Raw genomic sequence first — 21,419 nt, forward strand, 5'->3', positions numbered from 1 at the left:
ATTTTTAATATACTTAGTTTCACCACAACCAGTGAGATTTCCCTCCCCCACACCCCTTCAAAAACAAGTCTTTGCCAGGGGGATGGAGGGTGAGAAAACACCATATTATAGTATTCAAATTAATTTTGAAAGTATTAAGGTTTTTCTGCCTTTGATAAGGTGTTTTTGAAATACCTGGGAATACAGAAAACCTGTTCCTAGGCAATAAAAAATACTGTCGTCTTTTATTGTACTTTCTAAAGGAATTTTGCCTGATATGGGGTGTGTTTAAAAATAACTATTAAAGACTGTATTTTGGAAAAATATAAAACTCTGTTTTATCGAAATAAGTAAAAAAGAGAGAGCAAACCAAAATAACGAGCCAAAACTTCGCAGATGCCCAGTGGGCTGGGTAGTTATTTTTTCTTCTACAAAGATTTTGTTAGAACTCCTGTATTTTCCAGAATTTCTGTACGATCTTTTAAATTGAAACGTCTTGACTTTACATTTTTCCATAAATTATCAAAGGCGGCTTTCTAGCTTTAAGCCAAATTCTTTGGCATGTCCAAGAGATGCAGTTACTTCTTGATTTCTTTTGTGAAAATTGTGTTGTAATTTGTAAGCTTTTTTAATATGTACTATGTTTGGAAACAGGAAGAGTCTTATTATGTATTTTTCAAATGTAACTATTACTTTTGGAGCTGTAACTTTCCTTGAGTCTTTGATGTGAAGGAACTGGTTCACTAGTGTAACTTAGAGTATTGAAAAATCCTTGTGTAATGCAGCAAGGTGTAAAAAGCTTTGAGTTCTGAAGTTAAAGGGAGAAACACATCTGTATTTAACTAACAAAACTCACTTCTTCAAAGAGAGAAACAGATCCTTAAGATATCCTGCTGATAGGCGGTAATTCCCTTCCCCTTAACGAACTTGCTAATTAGTTTTTAGTCCATGTCCGCTAATGTTGCTCATGAGCTTGGAGCTGTGATACAGAAGTATTCAGTACAGGCAGAACTGGTGATGGGCACTAAACCATTTGATCTTGCTGAGTTTTTGCTTTCTTTTGAGACAGCAGATGGAGAGTAGTCACCACCATGCAACTTGAGACAGACTCTGAAATGAGACTTTACTGAAGTTAAAAAAAAAAAAAGCTTAATCTCAGATGCAGCTCTTTAAATATTTATGTATTAATACAAATCTGGTTGAAAAACAAGTTGTGGTCCCTGTAATTCCTTACTCCTGAAGCAGCAGATCCAACTTGCTCTGTGGGCATAAGGATGTAGTGTATTGTGACAATGAGGGTATTTTCCTGTTTCATAATGAAACCAACACCAATTTTGTTTTGAGTGAAATTAAGTGTTTCCACCCCCCCCTCTTTTCTTGCAGGAGGAAAACTGTGGTCTTATGTCAGTAAGTTCTTAAACAGAAGTCCTGAAGAGAGCTTTGAAATTCCTGATCCCCGAACATCGAGTTCAACTAAAATTTACCTGGAGCAGCCGACTCCTAGTCCTAAAGAAATTGGTAGCAGCACTGATTCCAGAGAAAGCTATGGGGAAAGCACACTGAAGGTGGTACCACTGAAGAGCAGCCTGACGCCCAGCTCTCAGGATGACAGCAGCAACCAGGAAGATGGCCAAGAGAGTTCAAAGTGGATGGACTCAGGATCCAGCTCAGAAGAAGAGTGCACTACTAGTTATTTAACATTATGCAATGAATATGGGCAAGAAAAAATCGATTCTGGCTCTCTAAATGAGGAACCAGTGGTTAAACTGGAGAGTGAAGGTCTAAATACCAAAGCGAGAAGTTGCTTGCAGAAATGCAGCGTTGATGGCAGCGATAGCTTCACCTGTCAGGTTGCATCTCAGGAACGAAAACTTTTCATTGATGATGCTGAGTCAGAAATAGCTAGCTCTACTAGGATATTGGACTCATTAACTAAATCGAAGAACAGCCCCATGGAACTCTTCAGGATAGACAGCAAAGATAGCGCTAGTGAGCTCCTGGGGCTTGATCTTGGAGAAAAATTATATAACCTGAAATCAGAGCCTTTGAAGCCATTGTTTTCTGTCCCAGATCATGACAGAAGCTTGGATGCCCTAGAGAACAAAATGGGTGTGAAATCTCATGACACCATAAGCAGGGGTTCAAATGACTCTGTGCCAGTTATCTCCTTTAAGGATGCTGCTTTTGATGATGTAAATAGCATTGATGAAGGAAGGCCTGATCTCCTAATAAACTTACCCGGTATGTCTGATGAAACAGAAGAGGCAGCAGCGTCAAGGCCAACCAAGTTTACAAAAACTGATAGGGACATGTTGGAAGTAAAGTTACTAGAAACACCTGATGTTTTACAATTAAATAATTCTGCAGAGCCATGCAAAGCATTTGATCAGGAGCCAAATGATGTGGCACCAGAAGTGGGAGATTCTTCCTGCAAGGAAGCAAATGGACAAAGCAGTGCCACTCAGGGAGCTCTTGGGACCCTCTTTACATCTGACCAAGAGGTAGGTAGTTCAGAAGACCGGGCTCTGTTTCAAGGGCTTGGAGCCTGCTCCTTAAACGTGACAAGCAAAGAAGAAAGTTTATTTGTTTCCAACCTGCTCTCAGGTGCTCAAGATGTTAGCTTGGATGGAGACATGTTGAGAAATGAAGCAGTGTTGCTGTTTTCTGATCAAACTGAAGACTTTGGGAAAGAGGAAGCCGACTCAGCTTTGTTACCAGCAACTGAAAGTAAAAAGACAGCACCAAAGAGGGAAGACAAAATAGCAGTAGCAGGGGAGAAGGAAATACATCAAATTTTTCAGGACCTCGACGAAAGATTAGCGATAACCTCCAGGTTTTATATCCCAGAGGATTGCATTCAAAGATGGGCAGCTGAAATGGTTGTAGCCCTTGATGCTTTACATAGAGAAGGAATTGTGTGCCGCGATTTGAACCCAAACAACATCTTATTGAATGATAGAGGTCAGGAACTTTTGCAAATGCATTTCTTTTTATTCGCTGTTGCTTCCAATTAACTGAGTAGGCGTTTTATCTTGTAATTAGTATCTTCATTTCCTGTCTAGAGCTTCATTATCAGTGCAGCAAATTCACCCCCAGTAATAGCTTCTAGTACTTAATGATGCCATTATTCTTAATGATACTGTTTTTAGCTACAAAAGGAGTAATTACAGTTCACTTCTGCAGAAAATGGAAGGGAAAAATGTTTTGATTTCTCCTGTCGTTTTGTTTTTAGGACACATTCAGCTAACGTATTTTAGCAGGTGGAGGGAGGTTGAAGATTCCTGTGACAACGATGCCATAGAGAGAATGTACTGTGCCCCAGGTTAGAGCAATCACCTACAATGTTTCACTTGGAAAGTAGATTAGCAGCTTTCATTTTCTCACAGAGTCTCTGAAGCACAGAGCCTCGAGATCATGCAATATCTGAATTTCTTTGCTTTTTCCTGAATGTCTTAAAAATCTAGAGGGCTCATAACTGCTATATTGTTGAACTGTGGTGGTGTTTGTTAGATCATTTCCATAAAGTGTAATTGTATTGAATATCTTGTTTAAGCAAATTTAAGGAATGCTTTGTTTTCTTGCAGTTATTTGCTGTGTGTGAGTACACCTTGATAACTGAAAAGAGCAAATAAGGGAAAGGGCAGACTGAAAGGATGACACTAAGAGCCTTCAAAATACAAAAAATTTAGACATGCAAAGAACATGGGGGGAAAAAACCCGTGGCAGTTTGAAAAATACAACCCTAATAGGCTCAGAGATGCCTCTGACATTTTTGATGAGCTACAGTGGGCTTTGAAATAGTTTAGAGAGCTCTTTTCTTAGAACTGCTTTCATCAATCATGAGGGCGATAAAATCAATATCTCTTGGGTTTTTATGGCAAGGATGGCACTTGAAACCGAGCCCTCCCTCTTTTCCTTTTTCCAATTTATTTTCTGCTAATATAGTGGTTGAATGGTAGTGACAGCCAAAAATCAGGTGTTTTACTTATAACTTCATATTTTAAAAATTTCAGAGCTAGCTTAAAAAAAAAAAATCTACATTTGGAGTTGAATTGACTACGGGGAGGCTATTTAGATTATCAATTTCTCTTTTTTATTCTGAATTTGAAATGCCAACATACTTTTTATGCGGAGTGCATGGTCTGGTGCTAGGCATTGCAACTTGGCGTGCAGGTAGTGTTCAAGCTCAGAGTCTGCAAATGTGCTCAGAAAAATTTAGAGTGAGAGTTATCAGCAATGGAAGTTCTGAACTTAGTTTGGCATCAGGTGTTTATTCTGTGACTTCATTCCACAACTGAAATATAGTAAGGAACTGTTCTTTGTGAAAAAAGTTGGTAGGATCTCAACAAAAATTTGAATGCCAGCCTCTTGAGATAAATAGTAAATAAAATCTTTTCTATCCAGGTATCCAGGTTCAAGTCAAAAGGGCAGTTATTACAGAAAAGAATTCTTTTTACATATGAAAGCAAACCAAACACTTTCATTCTACCCTCACACCACTTTAATTCAAGAACAAGAAAATTGGCAAGTCCCAGCAATTCTTGTGGTTGGCAAGCAGGAGATGTTTCTATTTAACAATGTGCCTGACATCCTGTTAAAAAGAGGCATTTTCCTGCTTCCCTAACCCAGCCTTATACAAAGCGCTCACTAGTTGAGTAGTAGCAAAGATTGAAGTACAGCCTTTTACCACCCTGTCATCATTAGTGAGCTGTGAAAGTCAAACCTTAATTTTCCTGTATTTTAATGAGGATCCAGAGAAAGGCTTTTTCGCCCCCTAAGCCCCAACCAGCCAACTCTTGCAGTAATTGTTTAGGGAGCAATTGAAACAACATTTAGAAGACCCAAAATGCAAGAATAAAGTTTTCTGCACCATTGTTATTTCCAGCTCATAGCACAGGTGTGGTATCTATCCGGGCTTTTCTTGGTTAAGTTGCCCTCTTCTCTCCACCCTCTCTGCCCTACCCCAAGGTGCAGTTTGCTCTGTAGGTCTGTAACTGGCGAGCTACAAGATGAAGATTTGCAAATGCAAATATCAGGTATCAGATCTATGCAAGATGGCTGAGTTGATACTGCTTTATGGTTCTTACCTTTCATATTTCTTGATCTTAATGTTATCTCTGCAACGCGTACTCTTATTTTAGTGTAGCTGTTTCATGCTAATTTTTGTGTAGGAGCGTAGTACTTGGTATAACTTAGCAGTACAAAATATATTTTGGAGCCAAGTGCAATGACTTAATACCAGTATCTTCAATAATGGTATAAAGCAGCTTTCTTAGGGCTACTGCTGCTGGTAAATCTTAGCTCTAAGACTTTTCATCAGTATTAAAAAAATAATCACGTTAGTGGGCTTTCTTTAGGCTCTGATGTTACAGGAAAAATAAACCTTATTTGGATGATCATTTTTCATTTTAAGGAGTGTACCATGTCCCTGGAACCCATCTCTCCCCTTTATCATTATAGTATTGCTCCTCCAGCAGCTTCTTGGAGTAAGGATTTTGAAATTATCAGTTCAGGACACTAAGAGAAATTGGCAAGTTCAGTTTTTTTTATTCTTTTTAAGTTGCTTTTTAAAACTGGTGGTAAATGTTTCTTACAGCTTGCTTTTTTCCTGCTTGAAGGAAGGGCTGCAGTTTTGTAGAGGTGAACAAGTGGTCTTCACAAAATTTCATCAGGTCTTATGATTTCTTATCGTAATACAATATTGTGACTAAATAAAGTGTCTCAAAGTGAGTCTTCATCTCGGTTTGAATTTTCCTTGTGTTTCCAGTATTGTGTGCTGTGTTGCCCTACCTCTGGGTACACAGTCCTCCCTCTCCTTTTCTGTCCTAACTGAAGGATGCAGTGAAACTTGGCTTGTAAAATTTTGTATCTGTGTGTTTAGCTTGGTGTGTATTTTCATCAGAGTTCGGGATAGAGAAGGATTTGGATATGATAACTTGTATGTTGCGTGACTTCAACATTTTGTTATGTAAATGCACTCATGAAAAGTATGCAAGAAAGGGAAGATTTCTTTATGAAAACGCTGTCTTTTAGGGTCTGGTGTTGGAGGCTGGGAACAGGTGATGAATATTGGGATGCAGTTGTTCTTCTGCATTGATTTTTGAGGAGCAAATTTTGGAGGCAGAAAAAGGAGAGGATGAATGTGCAATTTGAACAGATTGCAGTATATCCTCAATCTAAAATAGGTAGGAAGTTGTATTGTAGAGTTATGTGAAAGGTGTAAAAATATATTTGAAACAATTTCATCTTTTTATTGATAAGGTTTCAGGTGTTACCTTTTTATAGCGCAAGTTATAAAGTGCTTAGCAGTGAAGTGCCTGAGGACATACTTATATTTTAAGTTGCTTTATTGGTTATAGGAAAACACGGAGTCTAAATTCTACAGTTTATGTATCAGAGTACAGTTCCTGGAGGGGTTAGGGATAACAATGTATTAATGTTGAAGCTTTTCAAACCCAGGGGAGAAAACAGGTCCAACTACATGGAGCTTACTTGCACGATCTAGGATATTGTATTTGAGGCTTTCGGCACCCCAGGTTGTAACCTTGTATTAAAGTAAAGCAAGGTTGTATTGGTGCATAAACAGTGTCAGATCCTTGCCATGGCAGATAGCAAGGACTTGCTCAGCTTCTGTTATCCTATGAGAAGAGGAGAGGCAATGTGACTGCATATGTAGAAAAGAGATAATGCAGTGTATATATAAAATATTGGAACAAATGCAAACATTATAAATGGAGAAGTGTCAAAAACATGAGGAAAGAGATAGTTTAAAAAGCTGCATACCATTCCCTGCTAGCAATATAATTAATTTTGTATGAAATAGCAATTGTCATTTTATATCTTGCATAAATTAAAAGCAGGACTAAATCTGTTGCAAGAAGTGGCACTTCTCCACTATTGACAGCAGGTGGCATTGTACCATTAATGGATTTTGCTGTTGCACTTGCTGGCTCTAATTTACCTAACTTCACATAAGAACTGGAGACAGAAGATGCAGTTTATTTATAACGATCTGCATATTAAGAGTTGTATTCGCAAACTCAGAGTCGTGTGTATTATAGTGCTGTTGAATCTGTTGGTAAAGCTGGATAACTCTTCTTCTGCATAGCTCTACTCAATAAAAAAGTTCACGCTGAACCAACTACTGCAATGACAAAGCTGTCTGCAGATGCTTAAAAGCAATGTCTGTGCTATACTTTGATTAATGGCCAAACAAAAACTTTGCTGTTCACCTATGATGCGTCAAATGTTGTTTCTTTAACCCACAAGGGAAATGATGGATTATAAGTCATCCCCTATAAACTCAACACCACTTCAAGTAAAACTGTGGGGGGTTTGGCCAAGAATAACCTATTTGCTTTTAAAGAAGAAATTAAGCACTCATAACTGAGATTTTCTGCTGCATTAATACAGTTAAGGTGACTAATGTGAGGTTTATGTGATATTTTTTTCCTCTTATACCAACTTTGTTTTCAGAATGTTTTAAAGTGCACTAAGCAGCTGATGTCTGAATACAAAGTTATTAGCAGATCAGATGAGAATGATTCACTTCTGTTTAAACAGCCCTTTGCTCTCTGTGCCTCCTGAGAACTCTTATCACATATTTGTCCAAAAACCCCCACAAAAACTAACAAAAAACCCCCCTCGCATTATCCACCTTGCCTGGTGGCTGATAGTATCAGCAATGTATCTCTTTATCTCTTGGTTAATGTGCCTTGGTATTCTGAAGGGGGGAAAATTCCAGTAACAGATTCAATTTACACGGACAGAAACTTGAGCAAATGCCAGCCTGGCAGGGGGGCCATTATTCTGCTCTATAAATAAGTTTAAAAAAGAAACAAACACACACACAAACCTGTGAATCAACATGTTTTGGTCTAATTGAGGGAAAAGCAAGATAGATGAATTTTGAAATGCAAATGATCACCTTCTGTTATTTAAGTATTGCTTGCGCCAACTTTGTGATCTTAAATATAAAGAGTTCTTACCTTTTAAATGGAGTGATAATTATATTTCTTTCTTGATAGTCATGATTTTAAAAATCAAATTGGTAACTTTTTTTAAAAAAAACCCTTCATAGTATGCTTAATAATTGAGACAAAATTATCTACAGCCGCAGCCTAGTCAAGACTGTCTTCAACTAAAACAGATTAAGTTGAAGGCTTACCCATAAAAAGAAATCTTTCAGGTACTTTTTCAGTCTAACCTGTGAAGTGTCATGTTGTAGAAGCAGCTTGCTGGTCTAACATGTGAAAATATGATGTGTGAATGAGATGTTTTATTTACTTTCTTTGAGTTCTCGTTCCAGCAGCGGGGATGTGTTCTGTCGCATCCTTGTAGTGTTTTCAGAGGATGAGATTTCAGAACTGGGCTGTCTTTGGAGTCTTTTATTTCATGTCCAAACAATGAGTTTTCACCAGTTCACCAGACTGCGTTTACTAAAAACTGGAGATTTGGTTTTTGAGATTGTAAAGCCAAAGGGAGCATAGCTTCATAGCAAATGTAAGTAGGAAACTGGCCATCAGTAATGCATCATATTATTCTGATGCTTTCATAAGCTGTGTGCTATAATGAAAGCTTATTTACATAAACTAGCCTTCTCAGAAGCTCGCACGTAAATATATGGTATATTTGGTTTTATCTAACCTGCTACTAATTGTACACAATGCAAAACCTAAGCAAAAAGAAGGCTTTGTGGGTAAAAGATTTTCTTCCAAAAAAGACCAAAATGTTTTAATGTGCAACCTGATTTTTGTACTCCCAAATGAAGATGTCACTTCTGCTCTTAGACAATTGGAAATACCGATGCAAAGTGCAGCTGATAACCTAAAACATATGGCATGAATATAAAAATTGCTAGGTTGCTATTATTAGGCTGTATGCTATAATTTTTATTTACTGAATAAGGAAAAAAATGGTTTGCCTCTGTTTACCAAATAGATATTTGATGCTAGAAAACCTGCATATTATTTGTGTGTGTTTTTCAGTAGGAGTTTGCAGATGCTCATTAAATCTGCTATTCTGTATTATAGTAATTTAATTTGAGTAGATTGTTTAAGAAGCAAAATAACTGTGGTAGATTAAAGTGCCATTGACCCTGAGCGGTGTCGAGGGGTGGGCTGGTCTCATGGTTATAGTGAAGACTGGACTTCCTAGATTTTATCTCTGACTCTGTCCTAGCTTTTTGTGTGACATTAATGTTTCAGGATAATCCTAAAAAGGAAAGGAAGAAACAGGGCAGGTGAATGAGCTTTGAGGAGCAAAGACAGAAGGATGGGCTAGCTTGATTTGAAAAGCTCTGGTGATAGGAAACAGGACTAAACATTAACATGAAAAATATATGGCTGGCGTGAATAATGAGGAAAGGTCTGGAGCTGCAGAAAAAGTACTGATTATTGTGAAGCTGGGAGTAACAACTTCACAACAACCATTTGGAGTGGTACGATTCTCCAAAGACACCTGGGTGTCCCACAGAAAACAGTGACAACCGACTGCTCCCAAAATAACAAGATGTCATGAACCTGGAGTAGGTAATTGAAAGTATAGGTTTGGTGAGAAAATGAGGTATTTTCTGAAAATAATCTGATGTGGTTTGGCACTCAGGCTTGTTGTAAGTACACTACATGTTTCAGGTGAATGCATTCTTGTTGTTCTTTTCGTAGACTGTAACTAGAATAAGCAGTAAGATATACCGAAGCTGTTGATTTGTAAAAACCTGGTATTTTAGTCTGGCTGACATAAAAGCCAGTTAATAACTCAGGAAGAAACTGTAATTTACCTGTGTGGCATGGTTGGTTTTGTTTGCTATTTACTTTCTTTTTTCGTTTTTTTAAATTATTATTGTTCTTACACGTGGGGCTAAAATTTGAAGATAGTATAGAAGATGCCTTTTGAGACTAAATGGAGCTAGCTGAAAGGTTAATTGGTGTTTGCTTTGTTTTGATAACAGAGCAATAATAAGTTTCTTTCTCTTTTGTCACCTGATTATTTTAGAGGAAGTTTTAATTCCACCTTGGGCTGCTAAAAGGAAGAAAGAACACAGTTCCCTCTATTAATTTTTTCTTTTTTTTAAGTGACATGAGGAAATTTCTTCTGGAGGGGAACATAGGTGCTAATATGTTTTTGAATACCTTTAAGATGAAACTTTCTATTTTCATACTCCATTTGATCTTAGCAGATGTTCATTGGACTTGCCTCACTACTTTATTGTTTAAAGACCATGATAAACTTTTTATACTTAACTATAGATGGTTCAATACTGTGTTTTATAAATTGCTAAAGCATTTTAGGAAAAGCATTATGGCCAGATTGCTTGTGTGATGCGCTATTTAGTGACTGTATCTTATGATATCTTGGCTGACTGAGTCTGCTTAGAGTAAATTAGCTTGGACTCATTTTACTTGGTTCTCTGCAAATGCTTCTTTACATATATAGATATTAAAATATGATTAAATAGTAGGCTTTTAAAATTAAATGCATACAAGGTAAACAGAATTTCTGAAGTGACTCTAATGGGTTTTCATGCAATACTGTTTATCTTAATGGCCACAGAAGGGGAAAACATTTTGTCTGATGTTTTCAGGATGTTGGACAAGTCCATTTCTTCCTAAACAGTTTCAGACACCTGATGGTAGTTCAGATGTGTCTCCTTTTTTTCTTATCAATGCAGAAACGTTATGTGAGGGTGTGCTGCTTCTGCTTGAAACATGGGGAAAGGGAAGGGGCCCCCTCAGGTTTTGAAGTTCTTATTAATCCATCAAGAGTCAAATGGTTCCCTTCTTAATTCCAGGAAAACCACCTCAATGCAAAGCCCTTCATGACTCGTAGGTGTCTGGAGAAGCTTTATTTCCACCTAGAGACCATTTTCTTGTGAGCTGACTTCAGATGCATTTTTTTGGATGTTACAGTTTATGCTACAAAGTTTTTGATTGAGTTTATGTTCTTGGTGATCCGCAAGCCATCTGGCCTGAGTTGAAAAGTGTCGAAGTCCATCTTTAAGCCTGGCTTCTTTTATGTTAACTAGTGTTTGTGTGTGCTGATTGGGAAGCCTTATTGTCAGCCCTGGAGGAAACTGTATTTGGGAGAAAATGTTTGAGGTGTGCTGGTAAAAGCTGTTGAAATCCTTCAGCATGAAGGGTATATTTCAGGTTAAGGTGCTGTAGAAAGAATGAGAAAACCTGCCTTGGTGTTACGGTTAATAACTTTATCAAGGATGTGTGGTCAAGGGAGGTTGAGTTCTGCTTTTTTTACTTTAGAACTAGCACTTCTGTTTAAAAATACAGAGTGTTGTCAGGAAAGTAAGGTACTACTGTGTATAATGCAAATACTGAGATAAGTATGGAAACCATAAAGAAATGGCCTTTTGGTTGAGACCAGCTGCTCTGGAAGGAGGACAGCGCTGGGTAGTGAAGGTGTTTACCTGTACCATTGCTCTATCTGAACCTGATAGTGTTTTTTTTACAAATCTCCTTCCCTTCAGTTACCCCTGCGGCTGCTGTTGAAATTGCTTCTGTGCAGGAATTTAGCATTGCTGTTGACATGTGCTACTTGGTGCTAGATGTCATATGGGCATGCATCGGGAAGGGAGAAAGAAGAAAGCTCTCCCTTTTAATGACGTTGCAGTAAAGTTGTAAGAACTACAGATTTTTCTTTTACTTGGCTTTTTTATTTCTCTGATTTAAAAGAATTTTGAATTTGAGAATGTTATGAATATTTTTTTTTCCACAAATTTTGTACAACTAGTCCTAGAAACACCAACACGGTGCACATGCATGTGCATGTTTACGTTTGTACAAATGTGGATAAGGGCCTTGATTTCAAGGTTCATGAAGTAAAGAATTGGCACAAATATCCCCATGTTATTCACTTAAGCTTATGGGTCGCTACCATTTATTGTCTAAATTACTTTGCTGATGGATTGAGATGAAAATGTTTTCTTAGTGAAGGCAGATATTGTAGTTCAGATTTATTGCAATATTAAAGCTTTAAAAAAGCATATGCCCTGTGTGGTATATTACATTAGCTAGCTACTCTGTATCACTTGAAAGCACTTCATAATCTATAGTTTCTAAATTTTCCCATGATGTGTAGTCAAGATAAAATGCAGTAATATTAATGTGATATCCTGAACTTATTATGATCAGCGTATTGCATCAGAAGTAATGTGACCTGTTTGAAGTAAGGGAATGTAAACAACACATGTTTATTTGTAGTATTCACAATGATTTTTTTTCTTTTTTAAGGAAAACATTTATTTTAATCTGAAGTAAGGAAACTTTGGGACATAGGGATAGCAGCAGGAAAGCAGATATTGGGTAATAGGAGGGAAGTTGAGCTAAAATTTCGTTTTTGTAAAAAAGGATACTCAGATGTTCCCCTCAGCTGAGTTTTCCGTTTTCTGTTTTGTGTTGGTTCAGATGACTTGTCACATGGTTTCTGCTGTGTGCATGAGAACCCAGCCAGAGCCCCTCAGCCCAGGGAGAAATTTGTGTTACTTAACTGTTCTCAGTTTATCCCACCTGTGTCATTTTTGTCATGGTCAAAAGTGGATGGAAGAGTTCAGTGCTGCTCTCTTAAGAGATCTGCAGTGACAGTTGTTTTGACTTGGCATATATTGAAAGCGTTCTTACAGTTCAAGATATGAACTTGGATTTTGGAGAAGTAGACTCTAGTTTACTTTTTGACTCTTTGTGGAAAGGCCTGAGTTTGGGGTTTTTTTTCGTTTTATTTTTTAAAGGACAGTTACCTAGAAGGTCTGCCTTTCTGAAGGGATCTAAAATTAAATTGCGAGAAGAGATTTTGATTTTTACACAATTTTTCTCAATTTACCATAATTTCAACCTCAGCTGGATGCTTGTCTGGGATCTTAAAACATTTTTAAAATGCCTGTAATTATGCTGATACAGTTCCTCATGTGGCTGCCTTTATATCTTTGTAAAAGTTTCTCAATCTGATAGAACTATTAATCTGTAAGGAATGGAATAAATTGTAGTGTGTGGCACCCTTATAGTGATGTATTGGGCTTTCAAACGCTGTTAATCGTAATTAACTTTTCAATGTGAGGGATGTCCTACCTAAAGAAACAATGCCTGAGCCATCCTTCCTTGTTGTTCTTGCAACAGCAACCTCAGCCTAGTCCTATAAGGTGCTGAGTGTCTTCCAGCTTGTGTGGCAGCTGTCCGAGGGGGCAGCCCTTGGCATGTCCCCGTGCTCAGCGTGTGTGTGCATCTCTGCATCTGGGGGAGGTCTGGGGCTACCGCCTTCGTTTCCCTGACCCTGGAGTGTGACTCATCTGTAGTTCTCCTTGGCCATGCTCATGCTAAGCTCCATAAAATGATGAGCAAGATTTTTTGAACATGCCACAATGCTTTTCACAGCAACGACTGTGTGACTGTATGCTAATTGTTGTCCTCTGCTGAGAAGCTGGTGTGGCTTTTGCCACCAAATCTATTTTAGTGCAGCTTCTGCATTTTTTTGACAGTCAAAATGAAGATTTCATCTTCATCGCAATCTGTTTTTCTGCCTGTTTTAGAGCAGACAGCGTGGTATGTTTGTATTTAATAATTTTTGTACTTTAAAGCCTGAGTCAGTGAGGCTGTTTTCTGCGTGCATCATACTACTGCGTACGTGAATTTGTATGTCAAAGAACTTTATAACTCCCATCTCACCTCTCCACTCTATTGTGTGTGGACAGCAATAAGAGAGTGTTGGGTGCTGGCTGGATGCTGGGGAAACAACTTTTTGTATCTAGGTACAGTTAGGGCTGAGCTGTAGCAATACACAGTCGCTGGCTGTGGTTAGGCTATGTGAAGTAGATTTAGCATCTCTATACAGTTCCCAACAGACAAGAGAGTCCAGCTCTTCTGACTAGGGTAAAGTCTGTAAATATGTTTTGCTTTACCGTCTGTCACTGTCCGGTTTTAGTCCGGTATAGAAGAATCCTAACTGTAATGCCCACAAGTCTTGAAAATGCCTATATATGCATGGAAAAGGCAAATTATGGATGAAATGTATTGTGTTGCTGTGTTTGAACAATGCAATCTGTAGGTGGCTAAAGGGCTAACTAAATTGCAGGAATAATGAAAGCTCTGTGGTATTTAGTATATGTTCTGTCAGCATTAAACAGTCACCTTGTAAATATATGTTAATTTTGAAGGTGTAACTGACCTTTTTAATATTAATTGAAATGTCTTGTGTTTAGAGGTTGGTGCTATCCTAGAAGAGACAGAAGCCTGTGACTGGTGGAGCCTGGGTGCCATTCTTTTTGAACTCCTCACTGGGAAGGTAGGGCTGGGAGCAAGTTACTCGACAAAACTGACCTCTTGGCCAGTATTTTCTCTCAAGTGGTGTGCCCAGTTGTGATTTCCTTGCTTGTCTTTCTCAGGTGTGTTTTGCCGACCTGAGTACCCTCAATTTCCTTTGTCTGCTTGGGACCAGAGAAAACGAAACATGCTCTAGCTTCAGCAGAACAACTTGATAAAGCCATATCAAACTCAGGACTGAAAAAATAACTAAAACCTATGCTGCCCTCTTAACCACAGTGAAATCAAAGTTCTCTATCATTCTTTCTGTACATTTACAAATTTTTTTCCCTAATAGTTTTAGTATTATTTCCTGGGACAGTGTAGAAGCCGTATGCTGCTGTTACACATGAATTTGGTATTTTGAGACAAAGAATGCTAAGCCAAATCAAGCCGGTGATTAGTTGACAGTTCTGCATGAAGAAAGTGAAGTCCACCAAATTCCCAGACTCTTCAAGTTTGAGCAACATGCACTAAGACGTAAATGTTCTAAAACTGTGTCTTCAGGGGAACATCAGTGCCTGTAGACATTCCATCTAGAATCAGAACTTCATACGGGGAAGCACTGAAATTTTAGTGATGTGTTAATTTGCATGTGTACTAGGAGATAATTTTTTAATTCATAAATGTATCTGCTTGCTTTGATTTTTTTAAATTTTTTTTTTTTCTTCTCCAGACTCTGGTTGAGTGCCATCCATCAGGAATAAATACTCATACTTCTTTGAGTATACCAGACCATGTGTCAAAGGAGGCCAGATCACTCATTCAGCAGGTAATTGAGGGGAAAATTGTTTTCTATTGGTGCACCTGTAGACTGGACAAATACTTATCTACCTAAGTTGTTCTGGTGAAGTAAATATAAAAACAGAAAGCTGCTGATAGGAACATGGATAGGTCTTTTGTCAACACTGATGAATTTTGCCCAGCTGTTTTGTTGCATCTGGAAACTTTGACTTCTGCTGCCATGTGTCTCTGTAGGAAGTGCTTTGCTATTTCTTCAAAGAACAAGTTTGGTCAATGCCAAGTGCTCTGGAAACACCTGCTGGAAATGCATGAGCATTTTAGGAATTCTGCTCTAAATGTTCATGGAAACATTTGTAATGAATTAGACTAAAAAATGTTGATGCCAATTCAGCAAGATAGCTCTAAGTACTATGAAACCTGTAATGCACTGATTAGAAGTTATGACCTTGCTGTGGTTGAAAATCTGTAGCTGTCCTCCAGGAAAACTTCTGGATGCCATTTGTTAAGAGAAGCACTTTAAATTGTGAATACAATTACTTCTGCAATAAGATAACTGGTAGGTTGGACAAAAGGCAGAGTAGGAAACCTTAAAATATAGACAACCTTCCAGACCGATGCAATATTTTCAAACTAATAGGAATAGTATTGACTGCTAGTTTTAGTTTACTCTTAGCTTTAGGTAGTCAAGACTGAGAGAATAAACTTGTAGTACAGGGTCTTGAATTTCAGTTAATGCTATCTTCCTTCTAGTTAATCTTGGCCTATCTGGGGAAATGGATCCTGAATCTGACCTATTCCACTTGAGTAGAATAAGTGATATATGTGAACTGTGTTGTTTGGCTTTGAAGAGTATCTTGCTAGTGGGTGCATAAATAATGACATCACTTAGATGTAGATTTGAACAGAGCAGAGTGAACAGTTCTTGAACAAAACGAAGGAAAGAGATTTTTAAAATTGAGCAGGTCAAAAGACCAGTGACAGATTGATTTCTGTGCCTTTACTGTGAAATGAATAATGGAAGTAGAACTAGATGTTTGGACCTCTTATTTTGACTAGGTGACAAAAAGTCACTGAAGGTGAAAGCATGTGTCTGTGTGTTTCGGGCAAAGGTAGAAAGGGAAGTGACTAAAGAAAAAATCCCATTTTTGTCTAATCTGCATTTGTATTCTTAGAGGGTAGCAAATTGTTACCCTCACCCACAGGTGCTGCAGGTCTCAAATGGCTAAGGGAAAGCAAAACCACACTTGAAGAAGGGAATTCCTCCCATTAAGACTGGAAGTGAAGACAAATGAAGTCTTTCCAGTCCACATCTCCCTGCCAATGTAGGATTGTTCTTCACTGCAGACTAATGTATTGCCTATTCTCAAATATGCCAAAGACTGGCTCTTTTGGCACTTGTGGTTTAAGTGGCAAATATATCTCTGCCACTTGCAGATATATTACAAGGCCAAATGTGTTCAGAGAACTGTCACCCCAGTGCCTGTTAGGTTAAGCCTTCAGTCTAGTGTGGTGACTTATCTGGTGGAGGTTCGACTATATGAGCTAGTAAATCACATTTTTGTTGTGTGACTATCCAAGGAAGCTGCCATTCATTGTTGAGGAAGCCTTGTCAGGAAAAGGAAGAAAGCTCTCTTGGCATGGATAGCAATTTGTCATTGCGACTTTCCTTCCCCCCACTGCCAAGGGTAAACAGGTCAAAGCATCACAGAATAACTCTCTGGGATCAATGTTCAGCTATACAGAAAAGTGTGTATAGAAAAGCTATACAGAAAAGCAGGAGACATTGTCTCCTGCTGTGGCTTCCAGTGCAGGTGACTTCACTGTAAACACCTCCTTCATTTAGCCAGCTTCTAAGAAAACGGAGATCTGTTTAATTCTGGTGAAAGATGAAGTTGTTATTTTTATGTTGGTTTGGTATTTTGCACCCAGTATTTTTTTCAGGCATCTCCAGTCTTTACTACCAACAAAATCTGCAGCATGACTTTTCAATAGGTATCTATTGCAGTTTGTGTTGCATCTGCTTTCTAAGATTAAAGTTCTTCTAGAAGGGCAAACTCCAGAAAGTAAGTGTCCGTGCTTAGTGTCTCCCTGCTGGTGCCAGTTGTATTTCAGCTGAAGACAGAGAGACCCTGGCTGCATCTGTTTCTGCTGGCTTGTGGAAGATAGCAGAGCAGCACTATTCGCTGTCACTGAGCTACCTTTACTATGTGACATTATGACTGCAAATAGCAGAGCCATCTTAAAATGTGTAAATTCCTATGTTTATGGATGTAGACTCACTTAGATGTTGAGTGCATTAAGATATGAATACACATTGTTCCAAGTGACAACTGGGAGAAGTTATCCTATTAGCTGTTGCAGAAAAAGGCAAGAAAGAAATCATGTCTTTGTACTGGCTGTAATTGAATAGAGTATGAACAGTTCTCTAAAATGGCAAAATATTTTTGTGTCTTTATTAGTCTCTTTGGAGTATTACCTTTGCATTCCCTTTTATATGGATTGGTATCTTTAAACAGATGTAAATATTGTGATTTCCTTTTCACATGAATTCAGCATGTGATGTACAACTAAAAAGCAAAGGAGGTGCTGAATTTTAGGAAATTTCCATAAAGCCATTACACTGTTTTGTTTCTTTCACTGGGGTTTTGATTTTTCAGTTTTAATCCATTTGCAGGACTCTTTAAAACTTTTTTTTTTTGTGTGTGTGTGTGTTAGGAAATAGAGAACTGGCTCTAATATCCTGGTATTTTAGGACCAACTTACAATTTATGAAACGGAAAGTTACAGACCACTGTCCCTGATGTAGCCGTAACACAGTGGTGTGAGCAAAGGTTAACATGAAGCAAACGCAGTGTCCAGACTTATACCGATGCAGGCTCTGGCTGCTGCTCTATTTTTTTAAAATGAGGTTAAACTTAAAATGAAGTCCCAGTGTGCAGTGCTTCAGGGAATTGCATGCTGTGATCAGTAGTCTCTGAAGACTGTAACACTGAGACTCAAGGAAAGGAGAGTCTTCTTCCATTTACTGGATTTTAGGAATTTCAAGTATGCTTTTGCACTCTTGAAAGTAATTCATAGAGCAGGAAAACAGTAGGATGTCCCTTACCTTAGACCTTTCTGGAACTTCTAAGCAGTTGTTTTTGTTCTTACTCACTGAATCATATATCTATTTTTCTTTTATATCAAGCTTTTGCAGTTTAATCCTGCGGAGCGTCTTGGTGCTGGTGTTGCTGGTGTTGAAGACATCAAATCTCATCCATTTTTTGCCCTTATAGAATGGGCAGATCTGCTGAGATGAGAGATGCGTGCCCTCTGAACAAACTCAGGTCAAGTGGACAAGTTTCTTTGGCACAGAAGCACCCTGACTTGCTTCCTTTGGATGCCCCAAACCATTTGGACGTGATGACTAAAGGACGCTGGAGCAATCAGGCCAAAAGTGAACACTTTTAACAGGAATCACTGGTTGTACAGGGTGCTAGATTATTTTTACGGCAACTGGTTGCTACTTTTGTGTAAAGCTTTTCACCAAAGGGTGGTTTGTGAGGGAACTCCTGGGCAGCATGTTTAGCACTGCCAGCTTGTTGGTGAAGTAGAAACAGGAATGTGCTCCTGGTGCTTTGCTTCGTGATGGAAGTGTCTATAGACTGTGCCCATTGAAAGTGTCTTTTGTAATGTCAATAGACCATTTCCCTATGCTGAGTACAGCTCAGCAGAAGAGGGGAGGGGGGGAGGAAAGAGCAAATAATTTATTAATGGTATATGCTGAATAAAATACTAAAATGCTTTATGCAAAGTCGACACATTAAAAATTAAGAAAGCTGTTGCATAATACTGTGGAATGTGTCTTGAAAATGGCATATCGTTTCCCACTGTGGAAAGAGCATATAAAAGGCAAATAACACTGTCAAATGTTGTACTTTGTTGGCTGGCAATGTCTGTTTAAAACTCTTGACTCCATTGTATTTGATGAGCTACATGTTAAAGTCACTACAGAAAGGGAAATCTTTTCCTCAGCCGGATAAACACTGCTTTAGCACTCTAATAAGGAACAAAAACCATAATGCTAAATAAATGTATAGATTAAAAAAGGAAAAACTCTTCTCTCATCACTGCAGCCACCACTTTATCACTTAATGAACTTTACTTCCTCTAAGTGTCCTATTTTTAGCTGCTACTTCAGGAAAAAACCTTTCTGCTTGTGCTCTTCTGCTTGAGGAAGCTTCTGAACTCTCCTGTTTGTTAATAGTCTTAATAAATCAAAGAAAACCTGCACCATTGCTCTAACAGGAAGAAGCCTGGGTTTTGCTCATGCCAAATGACTAAGTGATATCTGTGAGCAAACCCTAGTGGGTAAGACTTGGGTGTGAGCCAATTAGCTGACCTGTTTGTTTGTTAGAAAGGTCTGGAGAATGGGAGAAGAATATAAGACATGCAGAATATTTTGCTGTGCGCTGCTGTTGCTGCTAAGCAGCCATGCTTGTATGGGTTCCTGACGTACAAATGCTGTACGCTGCGATGCTTGTACAGATTATGGATCTGTGGGTTTTTTCCTAAATGTTCCCTTTGCTCTCACTGTTTTTTTTTTTCCTTTTTCTTCTTCTCCCCAGCTTTATCCGGAGAACAAAGGGCAAATTCCTTTGGGAAAGTGAGATGACAGCGATGATTATTGAATTTACAACTCACAAAAAAAAGTATTCCTCCATTTGTATTTTAGCAGCGTATTTTATGGGCACTCCCAAAAGTGCATCTGCACAGTCTCCATCTGTTAAACACCAGGTCGGTGTATTCAAATAAAGTGGAAAAGGAAAATGCTTCACTTAAACAAAGGAAATCTGGAAACTTTTTTTCCTTTTTAGATTATTCCACTCCCCTCTTTTTTTCTTTCTTCCCTTTCTTGTGATCACCAGGCCAGGAGAGGGGCTGTAACAACACCGCAGGTTGTAACCAGGTCACTAGTATCACTGCCTACGGAGTGCTGTCCAAGATTACATCACTCTCAGAAACTGTGTTTCAACCTACCACCCTCTGGCTTCATAACAGGAACTCCCTCAGGTGAGCCACAGGAACAACTTCCTGTGCCGAGCGGGTCGGAAATCTCTAATGCGGAGACCAAGCTGATCCAGAGCTTCCTTCCAGCACTGCCCTGGCTGTGACTTTGGAGAGGGCTTGTTACTCAAGGGAAGATTCCCTTCCCTCAGCCACCTGACTCCATCGCTGGGGCTCTCTAGCCTGGCCACTAGATAATGTTGTTGCCTGTGTTGATCTGTCCCATTGCATTTGCCTGGTGATAACTGTAAAAAAAAAAAAAAAAAAAAAAAAATTTTTTCATGTTACTTTGAAATACTCTCTTGTTCAGGTTGTACCTGTGTGCTGGTTGCAAGTAAAGGCAGGATAAGATAGCCCAGGAGCACGAGCTAGTTTCTGTGAGCAGCACAAGGAAAATGCTGTTCTGGCAGAAACCAGATGACCAGTCACTCTCACTGCAAAGCACTTGGTTTAGTGAAGGACACAGAAGTACTTCTTTTTCAAGTATGTTAGTAGTGAGGAAGTCTAGATCACGGAGACTATAAGGAATGGGGCGCTTGGCAAGACAGCTTGCCAGAAATGAGCCTTTGAAATGCTACAGGTTTTTGTAACGTTATCACTGACTCTGATAATGGTTTTGCTAAAGGAAGCATGGTCTGGAGTTAATTGCACAAACACCTCCTGTGTCTATTTTTTTCCCCTTTAACATGTATTATGTTGTGTTGGTGTTTACATGTATTCCTTTAATAAACAAAACCTTTCGAGCCTAATTCAGACTTCGGGTTTCTGAATTTTACGTTTAGTTTTGAAGACGATCCTTCCTACCTAATCGAAGCTTTTTTCCTTTGCTTTTATGACTTGAAATGTTCTGGATATCTCCTTTTTGATGCCTTTTATGAAGGTACACATCTCTCTCTTGCTGACTGTTAAGGAGTGCAAAGTCTGTTCCACCTTCCTTCTGTTACATCTAATGGCTGATAGCAAAACAAATTGGCGCCATTTTGTTCAGTGTGGGGTTACTGTCTATGTAAACCACAGTAAAATAAACCTATAGATTTTCCTACTCTCCTATGGGTATTCAGGTAAGGCAGATAACACACTTAGGACATTTCAAAGTGGTAATCCATTGCACCCTGTTGAACTGCTCTGTAATGTTTTTTGTGTCCTACTGAGAAAAGCTGGGAGACAAAATGTTTGAAGGCTTGCACTGGGTAGAATTGCTGTGAGGTGAGCCAGGGGCCCTGCCCAGACCTACAGAAGAAATTGCATCTCATGAAGTACAAGGGACATAACTTTGCTTTTAATGGCTTTATTCACAGCTTCTGTGCTTGTAGCACAGCTCCTATATCTCCTGTGAAAATCACCTCTCAG

At 38.7% G+C, this 21,419-nt stretch overlaps 1 protein-coding gene across 7 annotated transcripts in view; it reads left to right on the forward strand.

Annotated features, from left to right (window-relative positions):
* RPS6KC1 (ribosomal protein S6 kinase C1) overlaps positions 1-20,818 on the forward strand; it is a 92,946-nt gene extending 72,128 nt beyond the window's left edge. For 4 of the 7 annotated variants that reach the window (XM_064446206.1, XM_064446211.1, XM_064446208.1 and 1 more), the window contains 5 exons: positions 1,363-2,940; positions 3,212-3,301; positions 14,180-14,262; positions 14,956-15,051; positions 18,211-20,818. In XM_064446206.1, the coding sequence (XP_064302276.1) occupies positions 1,363-2,940; positions 3,212-3,301; positions 14,180-14,262; positions 14,956-15,051; positions 18,211-18,321 (1,958 nt within the window). In that variant the 3' untranslated portion in view covers positions 18,322-20,818. The remainder of the gene's footprint in view (positions 1-1,362; positions 2,941-3,211; positions 3,302-14,179; positions 14,263-14,955; positions 15,052-18,210) is intronic. The other 3 variants (XR_010372029.1, XR_010372030.1, XM_064446209.1) reach the window with 3 other exon arrangements.
* The last annotated feature ends 601 nt before the right edge of the window (positions 20,819-21,419 follow it).

This window comes from Phalacrocorax carbo, chromosome 3 (genome assembly GCF_963921805.1).
Source record: "Phalacrocorax carbo chromosome 3, bPhaCar2.1, whole genome shotgun sequence".
Taxonomy (NCBI): domain Eukaryota; kingdom Metazoa; phylum Chordata; class Aves; order Suliformes; family Phalacrocoracidae; genus Phalacrocorax; species Phalacrocorax carbo.